This window comes from Lemur catta, chromosome 1 (assembly GCF_020740605.2).
Source record: "Lemur catta isolate mLemCat1 chromosome 1, mLemCat1.pri, whole genome shotgun sequence".
In the NCBI taxonomy this organism is placed as follows: domain Eukaryota; kingdom Metazoa; phylum Chordata; class Mammalia; order Primates; family Lemuridae; genus Lemur; species Lemur catta.
In genome coordinates this window covers 32,765,305-32,779,929 of record NC_059128.1, presented here as the reverse complement: position 1 = coordinate 32,779,929, position 14,625 = coordinate 32,765,305, and the positions used below count along the sequence as shown (strand labels likewise).

The 14,625-nt window shown below is 34.4% G+C and overlaps 1 protein-coding gene across 7 annotated transcripts in view; it reads left to right on the top strand.

Annotated features, from left to right (window-relative positions):
• Positions 1-14,625, top strand: part of FUT8 (fucosyltransferase 8) — a 266,970-nt gene that overhangs the window by 171,146 nt on the left and 81,199 nt on the right. For all 7 annotated transcript variants that reach the window (XM_045565543.1, XM_045565561.1, XM_045565552.1 and 4 more), the window contains one exon: positions 1,941-2,055. In XM_045565543.1, coding sequence (XP_045421499.1) covers positions 1,941-2,055 — 115 coding nt within the window. The remainder of the gene's footprint in view (positions 1-1,940; positions 2,056-14,625) is intronic.

The window sequence follows — 14,625 nt, the reverse complement described above, 5'->3', positions numbered from 1 at the left end:
AAAACATTTTGTCTGTGACTAGCACTGTTCAAATGCTGATTTAAAATTGTTTTTTTTTCACATTCTAGTTGGGGCAGAAAGATAATAAAATAAAGATGTAAATGATATTGTATATTAGAAGGTGATAATTGCTTGGAAAAACTAAGCAGGGAAGGAGGAGAAGGAAAGCCAAGGGATTGGGGAGATGATGGATTTTTAAGTAGGATAATCAGGGAAAGTCTTACGGAGAAGGTGACATTTGAGCAAAGATTTGAAGGACATTTGAGTGAGCCAGGTGGATGGATATCTGAAAAAAGAGCATTCCTTGGCAGGAGGAGCAAATTTAAAAGCTTTAGAGTAGGAACATGCCTGGCACTTTCAAGGGTTATTAACAAGACCAGTGTGGCTGAAATAGAGAAATCAAGGAGGATGATAGGAGGAGATGAGATCAAAGAGGTAATGGTGGGCACGGGGCCATATAGGTCAAGGTAGTAACTTTGGCTTTAACTCTGAGATGAAAAGCCAATTCATGTGAAGAGCGAAGGAATAACATTATTTGACTGATGTTTTAGCAAGATCTGGCTGCTATATTGAGAGTAGACCGTAGACTTAGGCAAGGGTAGAAGCAGGGAACTTGTTAGGAGGCTATTGTAATAATCCAGATGAGAGAAAATGGTGGCTCAGCTGGTAGTAGTACTGGTGGTGATACATGGTCAGAAATTGTCTATATATATTTGCTGACAGATTGGTGGGGGATGTTAGAGAGAGGCTTGCTTTTTACTTTTATTATTGATAAATGCAAGTCATAGCTTTTATTTATGCCATATAAATAAAACCATCTGTACCAGCCCTGAAGTTTCTCTTCTTTGTTTATTGGGTATTTTAGTTTACTCTGCAGGAAATCCAACATGTTATATGAAATTACGGATGCTACACAGAATCGGAAAGTATCTTAACAATCATTTTATTAGTTCAGATCAGGGATCAGCAAATTATAGCCCAAGGGCCAAATCTGGCTCATTGCCTATTTTTGTAAATAAAGTTTTCTTGCAACACAGCCACACCCATGAATTTGCTTGTTATCTATGGCAGCTTTCCTGCTACAAAGGCAACAGTGCCCCACAAAGCCTAAAGTCTTTATTTATTTATTTATCTATGTATGTATGAGACAGAGTTTCATTCCATTCCATTGCCCTGAGTAGAGTGCAATGGCGTCATCGTAGCTCACTGCAGCCTCAAACTCCTGGGCTCAAGCCATCTTCCTGCCTCAGCCTCCCAAGTAGCTGGGACTACAGGCTCGTGCCACCATGCCTGGCTAATTTTTCTATTTTTAGTAGAGACGGGGTATTGCTCTTGCTTAGGCTAGTGTGGAACTCCTGAGCTCAAGTGATCCTCTCGTCTTGGCCTCCCAGAGTGCTAGGATTATAGGCGTGAGCCACTGCACCAGGCCTAAAATATTTACTATCTGGCCCTTTAAAGAAAAAGTTCATTGACCCTTGATTTAGACCATTAAGAGTCATGTCAAATTTATTCTCTGATCTTTTTCCAACTACTCAGAGTGTTTAAGTATGAAGTGAAAATTTAAGAGGGGGCACGAAATTATAATAGAACAAAGAGTGACAACAACTTCTTTCTCTCTCTTACCTTAATCTACCTATTTCTTTGCTTTGCGTATCCACTTTTCCCAGGTCTCCATAGTGCTTTGTCTGTGTTGGGAAACAAAGGAGCTGACTGGCCTGAAAAAAAAAAGTGTTTTTTGAATAGTAAAAACTTAATTATAGGAATGAATATTGGATGGTAGAGACTAATTTTTGAATTTCACAGCTTTGATAGAAAATAAAAGATGAGTGCCAGCATCAGTGTATCAGTCTTTATGACGAATTTGGCTCTCTTCTTATGACTCTTTGTAATCCATCAAAGCAGCAAATAAGTTAGACCTCCAATGTTGTTTGCTTTAACAGGTCTATAATGACGGATCTATACTACCTCAGTCAGACAGATGGAGCAGGTGATTGGCGGGAAAAAGAGGCCAAAGATCTGACAGAGCTGGTCCAGCGGAGAATAACATATCTTCAGGTAAGAAGGTTAGCTTAAGAATAAATTTGACTGAAAAAAAGAAGGATAATCATAATATATTGAAAATAATAATTGCCATTAGTTTTTAGTCTTCCTAGCCATTGCCTTTTGAAAGTAATTATTCACTTTACATATTTATTCAGAAAGACATTATGTTATGCCCTAAGTGGAATTCAAAAATAGCTAAAATAAAGTCCCTGCCCTAAAGGAAGCTACAAACAAAAACACGCATATACACACATACACACACACACACACACACACACCCTGCAATACAAAATACAGCATGCTGCATTTTATAGGAGTAAAATAGATGAAATGCTTATTGGAGTTCTGAGTAAGGAGACATCAGGAATAGTTTTGTGGAGAATGTATTATTTGAACTGAACTGTAAAGGCTGTAAAAGGATAGTTAGATAGGATTTGGATACATGGAAATGGAGGATATGATGTGAGCAATGGAGGATATGATGTGAGCAATGGCTTATAGCTGGGAAAGAGCAGTACAGGAACCCAAATGAGAAATGAGATAGTTTAGTTTGTCTGTGGTTTTAAGTTATGTGAAAAAGAGGGATGGAAAATAAGCTGGAAAGGTAGGTTTGGGAGCCAGATAACAGAGGTTAAGCTTTATGGTATATGAACAGTAAATGGTCACTAGAAGATTTTACTTATTTGCTTCATAAACATCATTAATAACAAATAAAAAATATTGGTAAACCCCAAGTCCCAGGACCTTTAAATTAATTCTCTTAATTGTTTGTATTCTTTTCTAGTTTTTATTAATATGCATACACAGTCTTAATATTTGTAAGGACAGATTTATTTATTTTTGAATTTTGTTTTTCTGCTTAATGTACCATAAGTATTTTTGTATTTTGGAGTCACAAACTGCTTTTGAAAGGTTTTACACATAAGAGTGGCATGATTAGAGTGGTACTTTAGTAATATTAAGCTGAAAGTAGTATTTTGGTTGAACTAGATTAGTATTTGAAGAGAGTAGGAGGAGGGAGAACATTTACAATAAGAGGACCGTAGTGCAGGTGAGAAGTACTGAGGTACATGGCAGTTTGCAGAAGTGAAGAGACAAATTGTGAGAGCCTGGGAAGATAGAATTGATAGGCCTTTCCAAATGAGTGAAAGAGCTGAAATGGCTGGGGTAATGTGAACATCACTAACTGACAGAGAACTGAGAGAATTCTTTTCAGGGGAAAACAATGTATCAGTAGAATTCTTCAAAACTCAAAAATAGTTAAAGTTGGAATGACCATAGAACATCTTCCACCCCCATCCTTTTCTAATGTTGTTGATGGTATACTTACTGTGTACAATCAGTCTGCTTTTTCTTTAAAGTGTCTTATAAAAGCAAAATGACAACCAGTGACATGCTTCTGTATGTTTAAAGGTGCACATTTTCCTACACTTAAATAGGAAAAAATAGAAAATCAAGTGTTTAAAGAGATCATTAAAAACCAAAGTGATCTTGGCTTTCTGTCTTGGTGTCATGCTTTCATGGCCATTCATCAGAGGTGTCTGAAGAATGAGAAGCACTTCACTCCTGTAGGGAAGAGGTAATTCTCTCCTAACAACTAGAACCTCATTCAATGAACTATAAACAGCTGGTGGTGCAGAACCATTGTCCTTATTTAAAATGGAAATAACTATGGTTTCTGAGCTTCTTCTGTTTCCACATATTCATTAAATTTTCACCCACTATATTTAAACTATGATGTGGTAATAGTTCAGCTCCCTACATTGTAACAAGTACATGCCACCTACTTTAGTTTCTTTTTTTTCTCTTGGTTTTTAAGTGTCCAACTACTTTCACAATAGTGCTAATTTGATCCTCTAGATGCTGATTTCCATGGTTTTGTGTTAGAGAATTTTACTTGTAAATCAAGCTAATGATTTAAAACTACATTGGCTTTTGCAATCTTTTAAACTATAGCAAAACCTACCATTTTACTTGGATCTTAACTTCAGTTTCAAATATTGCTATTTAACAAATTTTTACTTTCCTGTTATTTTTTTCCTATTGGGAAAAAAAAGGTGATTTTTTAATATTCTAGGAGATGGGGGAAAATCTCAGTAGGAAAAATATACTTTGGAAGAATATTTTTCTTTTAATTATTTAATGTCTTTATGATCTCTATTTCTATCTAGACTAAAAGTTCTTTGAAGTTAGGAACTATATTTTTAACATATTATTTGTTAGAGATTAAAGATACCACTCACTCACTCTTCCTCTTCTCTGGATAGAGGTGAATAAGAGTACTTTCCCATCATTCCAACAAAATTAAACATACATATTTGTAAGGAATGTTTTTTCTGACTAGACTTTTATCCCTGATACATTTTTAGGCACAGCTACTACTTAAAAAAAAAGAATGATTTGTCAAATGTATTAGTCAGTTTAATCAGGAGAGTTGAGCAACTTACATAGGTAAACTATGACTAAATTTTTTTTTCCAGTACAACTTTTCTTGGTATTCAAATCTATTTGAGTTCCCTTACCATTACTTTAAATGAAATAATTACTATAAAGGCAATTTAAGTCCTTCAGTAGGCCTTAGAAAATAAGTAGGACGCTAGGAAATAAAGCTTTTTAAAAGAGTATAAAGAAAAAAAAAACTTTGACCCTTGATACCTGTACTCAAAATAAAAATAAGCAGTTCATACAATTTATTAATGGAAACCTTAGAAGGCTCTCCTTATTTAGCCCATCAACTAGTTTTATTCAGAGTTGTGGGTTCCTTGTATATTGAATATTCATAGGATTTTTTTCATAGTGTATTCATGATTTTAATCAACAAAGCAACCAATTCAGAAATTATGTTGAAACCTTAAGTTGAGCTACTTCTGACTCTTTTCTCTAACTTTTCACCCCATCTCATAGCAATAAATGTTTTTAAAGAGTGATTTTGTGATAATTTTATAATGACTTTTTTTGTTATCTCCTGAGCTCACTAGTAAATGCCTGAGTCAATGATAAATACTGTGCTTTAGTGTTTTTCTGTTAATTATGATAATGATGTTACTATAAGAGAAGTTCAAATGAATGAGTTAATCTTGGTAATATGCTTAGAGATCTTAAAGGTACACCAGAGATATAAAAGATCATGTTAACATTTGTCTGAGTAGGAAATAATAGGAAAAAGTACATTAAAAGCAAATGTTTTTAACATTTTAAGTCTGTTTCACAGGTTTTCATCATCTAAATAACTTATTGTATTTCTGATAAATAATTCAAGTACTTTTATAATTTACTTTCAGTAATTGGTTTGGTGACCACTGATTAGGTAGTTGAAAACCTTTTCAGTTTTACTACATTTTTATTAGTACTGATGAAATTTATGATCAGTTTTCATTATCACCAACAAGGATTTGTTAAACCCTGATTTGTTCCAAGTACAATGCAAGACACAGAACAAGAAAACAATACAGATTAAGCTCTCATCTTAATCTGTAACATTTTAAATCTAAGCCTTTCTTTCTGTAATTCTCCAATCATTTGAATTGAACGAATATCATTATGTTTCAGGAAAATCCTGCTTGACTTACAGTCATACAGCTCAGTTTTGACAAGAAGTTTGGTCTCAATTTTTGATTTCCCCCATTCATTTATCCTATATATAGGTTTTACTTGGGAGGACCAATTTCACAGGAGATGCTGGAAAATAAAAAGGTACTTTGCGCAACTAGAATTCAGTGAAACAGCATCCATGGTTGTTGTAATTAAAATTATTGTCTCTTTAGGGTTAAAGGCCCTATGGCATGCTTTATAAAGATTAAACTGATTAAAAAATTACAAAAATCAGATTGTAGACAACCTCAGGTATGCTATTAGGATCAACCAAATCTCCTAACATGTAATGTTGGATTGTTTTAAATATCATTTTGTACTAGTCTTTACTCTTGTGTTATATAAATCATAACAGATTGAGAAAATGCTATTATTTTTATTTCTACTAGTTTCTGATATTGGGATTCATTTTAAAAACTACACATTGCTTATATTTTCATTATGAACCCACATTTTACCATAATGTAAGTCATTTCCCTAGGCTTTTGAGTAATTTTACATGGAAGAGATTCTCTTTAGAGAATTTATGTTGTAGTTTCTAATTAGCTGATATTAAACAGACACAATGAAAGAGATCTGTATACATCAATGCCTTAGTTTCTTAACTTGTTTGGAGCAGTTGGAAGTTGGCAACTCTGGTGGGGAAAGATCTGTCCCAAGTTAACTTGAAATTATCTGTCTTCTGGTATAGGATAATAGATTTTTTTTTTCTGCCTAGCCCCAAAGTTGACATTTTAAGCAATTGAGCCCATTTCAGATGAATCTAAATAAAGTATGTAAAAAGTAGCCACAGTAAAAGATTTTTTTTTTGTTTGCTCTGTGTTTCGCTTTACTTTGTTTGCTTTTGTTTTGTTTATGTTTTGAATAGGACTTTTACTGGAAATTGGTAGGTTATTTTTCTTTTGTTGTGAGAAAGGAAAACTACAAGATGTGAAAATTGAAAATAATTACTTCATTCTTTAACTGAGGGTAGAGATTTGTTTTTTTCCATTCAAAAATAAGTTTTGTTGGAGAAATAGAAGATTTCTCTTTGCCTGTATGGATTCCAGTGTCTGTGGTTGATCTTTTGGAATGGAAAGGGACCAGATCACACTAGGGATACATTATTGAGGCTATTAAACATATATTTCAATTTGTGGAGAAACCCTCCACTCCAACACAGGATGTGTCTGACCCCATCTTTCTTTGACAGGACTAATTCTTTAAGATAGATTTAAGGCCAGAATATAACTATAAACTTTATTTAACTGCTAGTATCCTGACAATGCGATCAAATCAGTCATCAGATATTCTCACAGTTGTAAAGGGTGTTCTACCAAGTAATTGAGATAGCACTTATATTTCTGTCTAACCAAAATAAAGCCAGAGGTGGTACTATCTATAATTCATCAAGAAAAGTCATCATCTTAACTGCATTAAAATATTTATTAAATATTTAAAGCAACAACTGGGATGGGGAGGAACTTTCAGGGCTTTTCCCTATTTGAAAGGAGTCATTAGTTTGAGATGAGAACAACCAGGAAAAAACAGACAGTTTCTCAGAACTAAGACCTAAGAGTATACTGAGAAAGAAAATATCTTTCTCAAGGTCAAAAATATAAACAATTTTCACTAAGGAAAGAACAAGAAATGGTAAGTGGATATGGTGACATGGGCAGTGTTCATGAAGTAAAGAGGAGATTGCTCCACTAGAAGTTGAGTAAGGACAAAGGTGGTAGTAGGAAGTAAAAAAGAAAATTTATTAGAGGTGGTTTTCTACGTGTTATTAAAAATGACTTTATCTTGAATTCTTAGAGATTTTACAGAGCCTTTGCATGTAGGAGCTTTGGTCTAATTGAATAATTTGTTGGTTCATCCATTCCTTAAGTATTTGAATGTACTGGGCATTAGGTACATTGCTAAGGATATGGTTGTAAACCAAATAGACATGGTGTTTGCCCTCAGGAAGTTGAAATTCTAGTAATATTCTGAGAGTATTGCTGAGTTAAGTGTCCTCAATCCCAGACACACACACACACACACACACAATTTTTAAAATCTCTACAGTTCTTTCTTTTTATGTTTATATTTCTAACTCTTTATTTGGATCTTTCGGCTATTTATCTCATCTCTATTACACTAAATTTTCCAGTAGCCTCCATCATTCCTTTTTAAAAAACATTTATTATGGAAAACTTCAACATATAAAAATAAGACTAGTGAATCTCTACGTATATATCATCCAGCTTTATGCTTAGTTTTGTTTCATCTGTACTGCAACTACTCCTCAATGTCTCCAGGATCATTTTGAAGCAAATCCTAGACACAAACAGATACATACACATTGTATAATTTCATTTGTAAATATTTCAGTGTGAATTTCTAAAAGACAAAGATACTTTTTCAAAACATAACCACATATTTTTATCACACCTAAGTAAATTAAGAATCATTTTTTATCACTAAATAACTAGTCATTGATCAAATTTTTCTGATTGCCATATACATTTTAATGTGCCATTTAAAAAATGATTATTAGCCATCACAGGAGTAATTTGATTATAAGTTCGGCACATCTTTTCCTTCCTGGAATGGAAAAATAAGAGAGGAAAATGGTCAGAAGAAAAATTGCTATGACTTGACTTATTCAAAAAAGAAAGCAAATTATCACAGAATAACTTAGAAGAATGAAAGATATAAAAACTAAAAGCAAAATTAAGATGAAGAGAATAAAACAAAAATACCAAACCAGTGGGTCTCAGAAGAAAAGAATAAAATCACATATGTCATCTCAAGTGAAAAAGCAGAGAGTAAATGTCACAGCCAGTTTTACTCTAATAAAAATTATAGTTATTGTATTGAATTTTTTATCATTACTAAGTTGGATTTCTCCCACTGACAGTTTCTTTTTCTCTTGAGTGTTTAGCATTCTTGTGTCAAAGTACAAAATTAAATATTTTTGGAACACATTTTTAATGTAATTGTTGCTTACTGCCTTCATTTAATAAATAATGATAATGTGAGCTTGAACTCTTTATTGACCTTCATAAAAATGTAGAATCTGTCAATAGTCTACTTGTATTACTTTATTTAATTTGAATACAAGAACTTGGGAGAAGAGCTTATCATATCTATTATTCTCTTATTATCATAACACTGCATTTGGCTTTAAAAACTTTCCCCCCAAACAAAATTACATTACAGTATTACATGGAGATATAAATAAATGAGTTAATGAGTAAATGAAGTATCATGTTAAAACAAGAATAGGCTCACACTACATGCACCAAACACCCACCACTGCCAATAGACTTGGGTGAGGCAAATGCTCATGCAGTGTGCGCTAACCGCCCACCACCACCAAGGGACCTGGGTGGGACAAACACTAACACTGCACATGCCAACTGCCATGACAACCACAGGGGAACAGGAAGACACAGGAGAGCAGCAGTGTTAATAGGCTCACAATACATCTGCCCTTTTCCTGCCTGGTCAGTCTTCTGGAGTTGGACTCAAGCATGTGATCCAGGGACTTCTCCCTGTCTTCACTGAGTAAGAGAGTTCCTAGCAGAGGAGAACAGGTGTACCACAAAGCTATCTCTCTTGAGCTGAAAGAAGACGTTCCACCTGAGAAGGAACCAGCGTAAGAACTCTGGCAACATGAAAAAACAGGCTGTTTTGACATCCCCAACAGATCCAACCAAAAGGAAATTGTTGAAATGTCACATATGGAATTCAGACTATGGATGGCAAGTGAGATCAAGGGGATTGATGAGAAAGTTGAAAACCCACACAAAGAAGCCAAAAATATAATGTGGCATATGAATGAAAAATTTACTAAAGAGAAACTCTGTTTTCTTCTAGCTTTGTGATTTTAGCTCTTATATTTAGGTCTATGATCCATTTTGAGGTATCATGTGAAATAAGAGTTGAGGTTTATTTTCTTGCATATAGCTATATCAGTTGGTCTAGAACCATTTGCTCTAAGATTATCCCTTTTCTATTTAATTGCCTTAGCACTTTTGTCAAAAATCAGTTGACATATGTGTCTATCCTTTTGCCAAATACCACACTGTCTCGGTTACTGTAACTTTGTAGTGTTAAATCTGGGTAGTGTGATTTCTCCAACTTTATTCTTTTGTTTTAAAATTTTGTTTATTATAGGTCCTTTGCATTTTTACTTAAAATTTAGCATCAACTTGTCTGAGTGTTACTAATACATAGAAATACAGTTCATTTTTGTATTATTGATTTTGCATCTTACAACTTTGCCAAACTCACTTATTAGTTCTGGTAGTTTTTTTGTAGCTCTGTTGGATTTTCTACATAGATTACCAGGTCATCTACAAATAGACACTTTTACTTTTTAATTTCCAATCTGAATGCCATTTGGCAGTGTAGTCTCTTTATAGTCATTAATCTTAATTAAATAGTATAATTTATTATTAGCATAATTTACAGTAAAACACAGATTAATTCCTCCTTCATTTAAAATTAAAATCATTGCCCAAGTTTGAATTTCAGATTTTTGGTTTTCTTAGCAAGAGTTTAAAAATATTTTGAGATGTCTAATGATAATGAAGGAACTTTTTAAAATTCCTCACAGTGTACTCACTAAACTGTCAGCGTTTTGACATTTTAGGTTTACATATTTCTTATCTTTATATTCTCTTAATTGTCAATAATAAAAGGCTTTTACCACATCATTCCTTCCTAACTATCGAGTCTCAAGCTGGAGGTTCATTTTCTTGAATCTTGGTACCAGTTCCAGTGAGGCAAGAATTGTGGAGTAGCAAGGATTCCATGAAGGGAAAATGGAGGCTCTTGAACAGAGGCAGATTCAAGTTTGGGAGATGCACCTGAAGCCCATTCAATTTCTGATGTTATCTTCTATGTAAAGGAATACAAAATACAAATACAAATTAAATATTAAAGTAAATGTATACAGTCACTTCTTGCTATTCACGTCAGTTATATTCTATAATGTCACCACAAACATGGAATTAATGAATACTGAACCATTGTTCCTAAGGGAAATACAGACATAGGTTCCCATGAGCCTCTGGTCACAACATTTTGTCTGTATTATATATATATTCCATCAGTATATGTATTTTTTATGTGTGTTTTTATTTAAAGACATGTCCTTTAACATATCTTGTTGATTGATTAACATTGGTAACTCATGCCTGAACAAAGCTAATCTGACATACATATTTTCTCTGTAAGGCACATCACAGCCTTCTTGCACTTTAGGAACACTGGACAGCATTTCAGCACTATACTTGGGGACCATTTTAAGCAGTGAAGTCACCAAACAAAAGCACAAAAATGCACAAAACATAGCACTAAGTAGACTGCAAAAAGGATACTTGTTTACAATATGAGAGCTGAAACAAGAAGGCAGAGCTCCGCCTTGTTTGACCTCAGCTGAAAACGTGTGCATTGGATGACTCAAATTTTTTACTGCACTGCACATGTCCATGAGTGACTGTGAAAGCACCATAAATATTGCGTTTGGGGTTACAAATAAATTTTAGCAAATAGGTGAATTCACAAATACAGAATCTATGAATAGTGATGATTGACTATTTATAATGAAGAAAGAACTCTAAACAAATTACAAGTTTTATAAAGCTGACAAGTACTGCAAACACAAAACTCCAGAAAAATAATTTTTTATTAACTGATACTCTTTATAATACTATTTCTCCTCATATTTCTTAGCTGCATACCCTTGGATTACATGATAATGATCTGTAGTATTTTCTGTAAAGAGAATTGCCAATGATTTTGTAATATTTTCTATAAAGAGAATAGAAAGATTGAATAGGTCTTTTTTCTAGCATGGTTGATAAAACAGTTTTATATTATTGCTATTTGTGATGCATAAAATTTGCAACTTCACATATAATCATACTTCGTATTTGTAGCACTTGCTGTAAGCTTATGTCCTATAGACAGGAATTCAGATAAATCTATTTCAAGTGATTCTCATCAGAAAAAGAAAAAAATATGGTACATATAATTGCTTATGTTACATTTTTAATGGTACGCACTACATTTAGGATATTAATGACAGAAGAGAACTTCCATTTTGACTAGACATCATCGAGAACTGACTCTTCCACTTCTCTTATACTTCCTATATTAGGCACTGTGGGACACATTCATGTCACAATACAACCCCTCATCCTGAACCTATTTATGTCATAGAAATAACTGTACACAAAAGCAACTATGAACCACATAAATGTATCCTTCTAAATCCAAACTAAATAAACTCCAGCTTAATTTCCAATAGCAAGATCCCAGAAATGCAGATGGCCACTTTATTTGCTACTAACACAAATATATAATACCAACACTGGGAAAGTGAGATGGCTGGGAATTCTGAGTGGAAAGAAACAGATACTGTAATAAGTTGTGGCCAAATTTTGCAAATTTTGTAAAAACATATGTCTAGGTGACCACATAGCATAAGCCCTTACCAGGGCCTTTGAAGCTACCTGGGCAAATGAAGGTTCCTGAAGTTTACATTTCAGTGAATCCACTCTGCCCCTAAGGAAGCCATTCTTATTGAATGAGGAGGGAACCTCAAGTCCCTAACGGGTTCTTAGTCTTTCTCCAAAGACATGAGATTACCTGAGAGCACCAATAGTGAGAAACCTGAAATAGAGAAAGACATATTGCAAAATTATATGAAAAGTAATAGATGCTGCCTCTTTAAGATTGAGTGGGTTCTGTCCCAAGCACACAGATATGACAAAGTAAGTCTAGGTTGCCTGTAGTTAAAATTTTGTTTTAATTTGGTGTTAGAACAGCAGCTTTCCATTAAAGAGTACTTAACCTCAGACTAGGACTTTTACATTCCATCACTCCTTAGAGCCTACAGCACTTTCTCAACTACCAGCCTGCAAATGTGTATCAGCTGCTTGTTCATTAACTCCGGACAACCTTTGTATAAGTCAGCCATGCCCTAGGTGTGACTCTTGTTGACCATAGATCATAACTGAGCAGCCTTTCCAAACACTTCATTGTTTCTGTTCAGTAACCCTAACTGCCTCCTCTTCCCCTGCCCCTACCTTCTAGTTGCTTGACTCAGGACAGAATACTGACTGAGAATCTAAGATCAAATAAATCATAGATATGGCTCAGTGATAAATCATAAAAGCATATAACTACATATTTGTACAATCAATTAAAATATGTGGATATACTCTGACCTTAGAAAATGAGCATGACAGTTCTCACAGGTTGATTTTTTATAGCCCTTTTAAAAAATGTTTGGATGTTTGCTTACTTGCATGTATGCCATCATATTAATAAATTTGACTCATCTAAACCTAAAATGCCAGTTGTGATAAATATTCATTAGGGTTAATATATGTGATTCACACAGCTCATATCACTTCAAAAACCCATTTCTAAAAGGTTTGCACTAATTTCTCTTTCTCTACAGAGCATTGAGATGTTCAAGTCATTACACTGGTGTTATCCTGGGCTCAAGGTTTGGGTCATATCAAAAATAGATGATAAAACACCCAAATATCTCACGTTCTCAGTAACTCCTTTAGTTGCAAAGGTGATAGGGAGCAGATATTTCTTCTTGTTCTTCTCGAGTATTGAAGTACATTGAAGGAAGCTATGAGGATGAAGAATGTATTTAAACTGCATTTCTGAGCACTTTCTGTATGCTAGGTATTATGCAAAGTAATTCCTTTGAAGCAAGTGTTACAATGTTCCATACACAGGAGAGTAAATTGAGACTTAGAGAGATCTGTATAACTTGCCTAATAAATAGCAGAGGGAAGAGAAAGAGTCTTAACTCCAAGTCCGTATAGTCACTGCTAATGAGAAGCTTGAGAAGCCAGTTTTTTCTGTTTTTGTATTTGTTTGTTTGTTTTCCTGGTGCTTTGAGTAAGGTGAATGAATGAATATAAGTTTAGGGCTGCTTTTAATACTAGCTGGTGAAGATACATCCTTATCTGCATCTGCCCATCACTAGCAACATGGGGCCTTGCTATAGAGACTATAAATGACTAGATGTCTCATGTAACTAGTTAATAATAGAGGAAAGCACCCTCATGGTGGTGTGGGCCTGTAGTCCCCAGCTTCTCCGGAGGCTGAGACAAGAGGGTTGCTTGAGCCCAGGGCTTTGAGGTTGCAGTGAGCTACAGTTCCACTGCGCTCTACCCAGGGCGACAGAGTGAGACACAAATTAAAAAAAAAAAAATAGGGGAAAGCAAAGTATAACTTTTAAATAGCTAGATGAGTAGAACCATAAAATGTGAAGTTTCTAGAAGTGGGTTCTGCTGGTTTCCACTTCTTAAGATGAGTTGTCTTCATCATCATTATAAATGATTATCAATTCTGACAATACAAAAATTTACAAAAGTCAGAGAATGTAAACTTTTTTTTTTTTTTTAGGAATGAACAAACGTGAAGGAAAAAGGAGATTGGTATTATAAAAATCCTTTGGAAAGTGTGTTTGAAAAATAGTTATCTAGGCTGGGCATGGTGGCTCACTTCTGTAATCCTAGCACTCTGGGAGGCTGAGGAGGGAGGATTGCTTGAGCTCAGGAGTTCAAGACCAGCCTAAGCAAGAATGAGACCCTGTCTCTACCAAAAAGAGAAAAAATTAGCCAGGTGCAGTGGTGTGTGCCTGTAGTCCCAGCTACTTGGAGACTGAGGCCGGAGGATCACTTCAGCTCAGGAGTTTGAGGTTACTGTGAACTAGGCTGATGCCATGGCACTCTAGCCCAGGCAACAGAGCAAAACTCTGTCTCAAAAAAAAAAAAAAAAAGTAGTTATTTTTTTCTTTAATCATAGCATGAGAGGTGATTTTCTTTCTTTGGATTTAAAAAAGTTTTACTTAATGATGGTAGAATGTAGAATTATGTGTGAAGTTGATTAAAACTCCAATAATCAGAGGTGTGAGTAGAAAGCCTAATGTTTCACAGTAGAAATGTTAAACACATCCTGACCTGTTTATTACGTCTATGGTACATC